General features: G+C 33.4%; 1 protein-coding gene across 1 annotated transcript in view; it reads left to right on the top strand.

The window, feature by feature from the left end:
- Positions 1-453: 453 nt before the first annotated feature.
- Positions 454-3,137, top strand: part of LOC111369158 — a 7,430-nt gene continuing 4,746 nt past the window's right edge. The window contains exons 1-8 of the mRNA XM_022990637.1: positions 454-582; positions 1,263-1,400; positions 1,499-1,610; positions 1,696-1,818; positions 2,124-2,228; positions 2,622-2,705; positions 2,797-2,913; positions 3,005-3,065. Coding sequence (XP_022846405.1) covers positions 1,381-1,400; positions 1,499-1,610; positions 1,696-1,818; positions 2,124-2,228; positions 2,622-2,705; positions 2,797-2,913; positions 3,005-3,065 — 622 coding nt within the window. The 5' untranslated portion in view covers positions 454-582; positions 1,263-1,380. The remainder of the gene's footprint in view (positions 583-1,262; positions 1,401-1,498; positions 1,611-1,695; positions 1,819-2,123; positions 2,229-2,621; positions 2,706-2,796; positions 2,914-3,004; positions 3,066-3,137) is intronic.

Below are 3,137 nucleotides of genomic sequence, written 5' to 3'. Positions count from 1 at the left end.
CTTTTCAAAAACTCAACCAACAAAGCCCTTAATAATCTAATTAAGAAAAACATAGTATTGAGAATCATACTATTCTAATCTTGTTAAGAGAATTAGAGTCCGAAGTTTAAATGCACCTTTAATTGAAGTTTCCTATTTGTTTTTCCGTTATTTAGTTATGATGCTTTTTGAAAAATTGCTCATCGTGATTCAGGCAAATTTCGAAGTAGCCGACCTAATTTTCACTATGTCAATTATGTAAAATTTGATAAACAATAAATATTCGAACTAGAGATATCGATTATCGAATATTATCAAATATTTTTAGTCGATTAAACTAAACATGCCATATTTTTAGGTCTAAAAAATATCAGGAGTTATTGAGTTTTTTCCTAATTAAATGTTTATATGAAAAAGAAAAAGAAAAATAGGAAATGCTGAGAGAGATGGTAAATTTGTAAAGCAAAAAATAAAATTGAAAACATTTGCTCTAATTTCAGTTCAAATTTTGCCTAAACATTCATACCGATCTCTCGGCAACACAAAAAGACGGTCTTCTCTTCTCATTTTCTCCCTCTATCGAGCAATCGCTGAGTCAATTTTGTAAGCCTCTCAAACCCTAGATTCCTCCTTTCTACTTATCTATGAATTTCAGTTTTAAATTTTTTAATTTCATTCTCAAAACATGTATATATATATTTTTATCTTTTATAAAATTGTTTATGCGTTTGTATTGATCGATCTTTTCGGAAACGAAACGCAACTGTGATAAATTTTTACAGATATTTTCTATGAATTTAGTAGGACATCTCCATATTATTATTGCTTGATAAAATATGCGCAATTTTAGCGCTTTGATTTCGTGTTTTTATTTCCTTTATTCTTTGGGTTTAGTATTTGTTTGTTTTCAATTTTTGTTAATTTAGCTAGTTACTAGTACCTCGTGCTTCAGGTGTTGTGCCTCACAGATCGACAATTGAATACGGAATTATCTTGTTTTCTATGTTGGAAATGTTGAAACAATTACTTGAAGTTGCTTTATTTTTTTACCCTTTTCTGGATTTTGGTTCATTTATTCTTTCTCCAAGCTTAGGTCTGTGGTTCTTCCTAGTAGTAAAATAGGATATAAGATATCTTTTGAATTAGGTAGAGAATTTGGTATGCAAAGCTGCTTTAATTTATGTGGCTATTTAAAAAGTTATTGAGAATAATTATTAATAGATCAATCAGAATATGAAAGTGAATATTTGGCATTAATTTATTCCTTGAGTGTGTGTTGACAGGAATTCTACTTGTTGAGGTGCAAATTCACTTATGCGAACGTGGTGGATGCATTAGTGTTGCTCATGAAATTGGTTTCTGCCTAGTGCATGAGCTTTGAGTTGAGAACTTTTTATCACTATGGGAAACTTGTACCGCAGGTTCGTAGAGCTGTGTCATCCTGATAAACAGTGTAAAAAAGGAATCCAGGCTCTGCGCAAGTTGCATGCTTATTTTTTCTTTTGCTTTCTTTATGCAGTGGGGTTTTTAGGAAGTCGAACGATGGTGCTCGACTCGTTATAACGACTTTTATGGGGATGCTGCTTGGATATCTTATAGGTGTTTCGTTTCCATCAGTTTCTTTAACTAAGGTACATTGGCTCAGAAAGTGAGATAAACTTACTTGAGAGGTCATGTGGCGTCATTTGACTCATTGTATTATTTATTTTTTGGCAGATTAATTTACCTTCAAGTCTCATGTCATCTTTCGATATAGCCTTTAATGATGATCGCCGTAGTTCTCCTAGTCGTAGTTTTCCTGAAAATCTTGGTTCGGGCAGTACTCCTTTTACACCTAAGGTATTTCTTTTGCTTCCTTTGGATTCTTGTGATGCTCTTTTGGAACTTTGAAGCTTTCTTTTACCTTGAAGACCGGTAAAGATTATTCCATTTGTTCATATATATGGCTGGATACAAAATTGGTAGAACTTGATGAGTGCCCATTATCTTTCTTTATCTAGTAGTTACTTGATTATAATGGATTGAAGTGCAATGGCTCTCTTATAATTGATGAATTCTTTGCTATGCTTTGTTTAATATCTATAGCAAGGTTATGATACCTTTAACTTCTCCTGATGATTTATTCATGATTTTTGGCTTCTCAGATCTATGCTCCTACAAACCCTCGTGGTGCAGAGTCTTTGCCACCGGGAATTGTAGTTTCAGACTCAGATTTTTATCTGCGAAGATTATGGGGTGACCCTAGTGAGGTAAGGACTAGAAAAGTGGAAGTGGTATTACCGCTGGAATTTCAATAATTTCTGTTTGTCACGGAATCCTCATAGTTAATGCCAATTTATTTCTACAATTCGAATGCAATACTTTGATGAGTGGTCAGATTCAAACTTATATGTGCTGTTATTGTTCATTAGTTATGCATATTAGACTCTGCTTGGATTTTTGCTATCCTTTCCACTCCTTCATTCACTGATGCAATCCTCTTGCATCATTGTGGATGGCAATAAGAATGATGACGTTGGTAGCCATAGTGAATATTTAGCAGCATGAAAGCAATTATATGACTAGGATCCAGAAAGAAGTTTCAATTGTATAAAAACTTTGGTAACTGGAGTATGCTCATAAGATTGCTTTGGAACTTACAGGATCTGAAACAGAAGCCAAAGTACCTAGTAACTTTTACAGTAGGTTTGGAGCAAAAGAATAATATCGATGCAGCAGTGAAGAAGGTTATGTGGGTTTGAATTTCATTGTGATAATTGTAAATAGGATTATTATAGGTTCCTTTATACTGAGTTTTCTTTTGATATAATATGATAGTTTTCCGAGGATTTTCAAATCATGCTTTTTCACTATGATGGGCGGACCAGTGAATGGGATCAATTTGAGTGGTCACGGCGTGCAGTACATGTTAGTGTCAGGAAGCAAACGAAATGGTAAGATTTATCAATTTTTAGCTTACAATTTTCTTTAGTTGTTTTGTTCATATTCTCTAGTGAACAATAGACATTGTGAAACCTCTTTGAAGGGAATAAAAGCTTTTGCATTTTTATCCACTGTGGTCATGATTTTCTTGATTTCCTCGAATTGTGCCTAGGCCACCATCAGGTACTCTTAGAAAATAATGAGTCTAAGTGGATAAATAAATTTCTCTGGATGTA

This window comes from Olea europaea, chromosome 20 (assembly GCF_002742605.1).
Source record: "Olea europaea var. sylvestris chromosome 20, O_europaea_v1, whole genome shotgun sequence".
In the NCBI taxonomy this organism is placed as follows: Eukaryota; Viridiplantae; Streptophyta; class Magnoliopsida; order Lamiales; family Oleaceae; genus Olea; species Olea europaea.
This window is presented reverse-complemented; position numbering and strand designations above follow the sequence as displayed.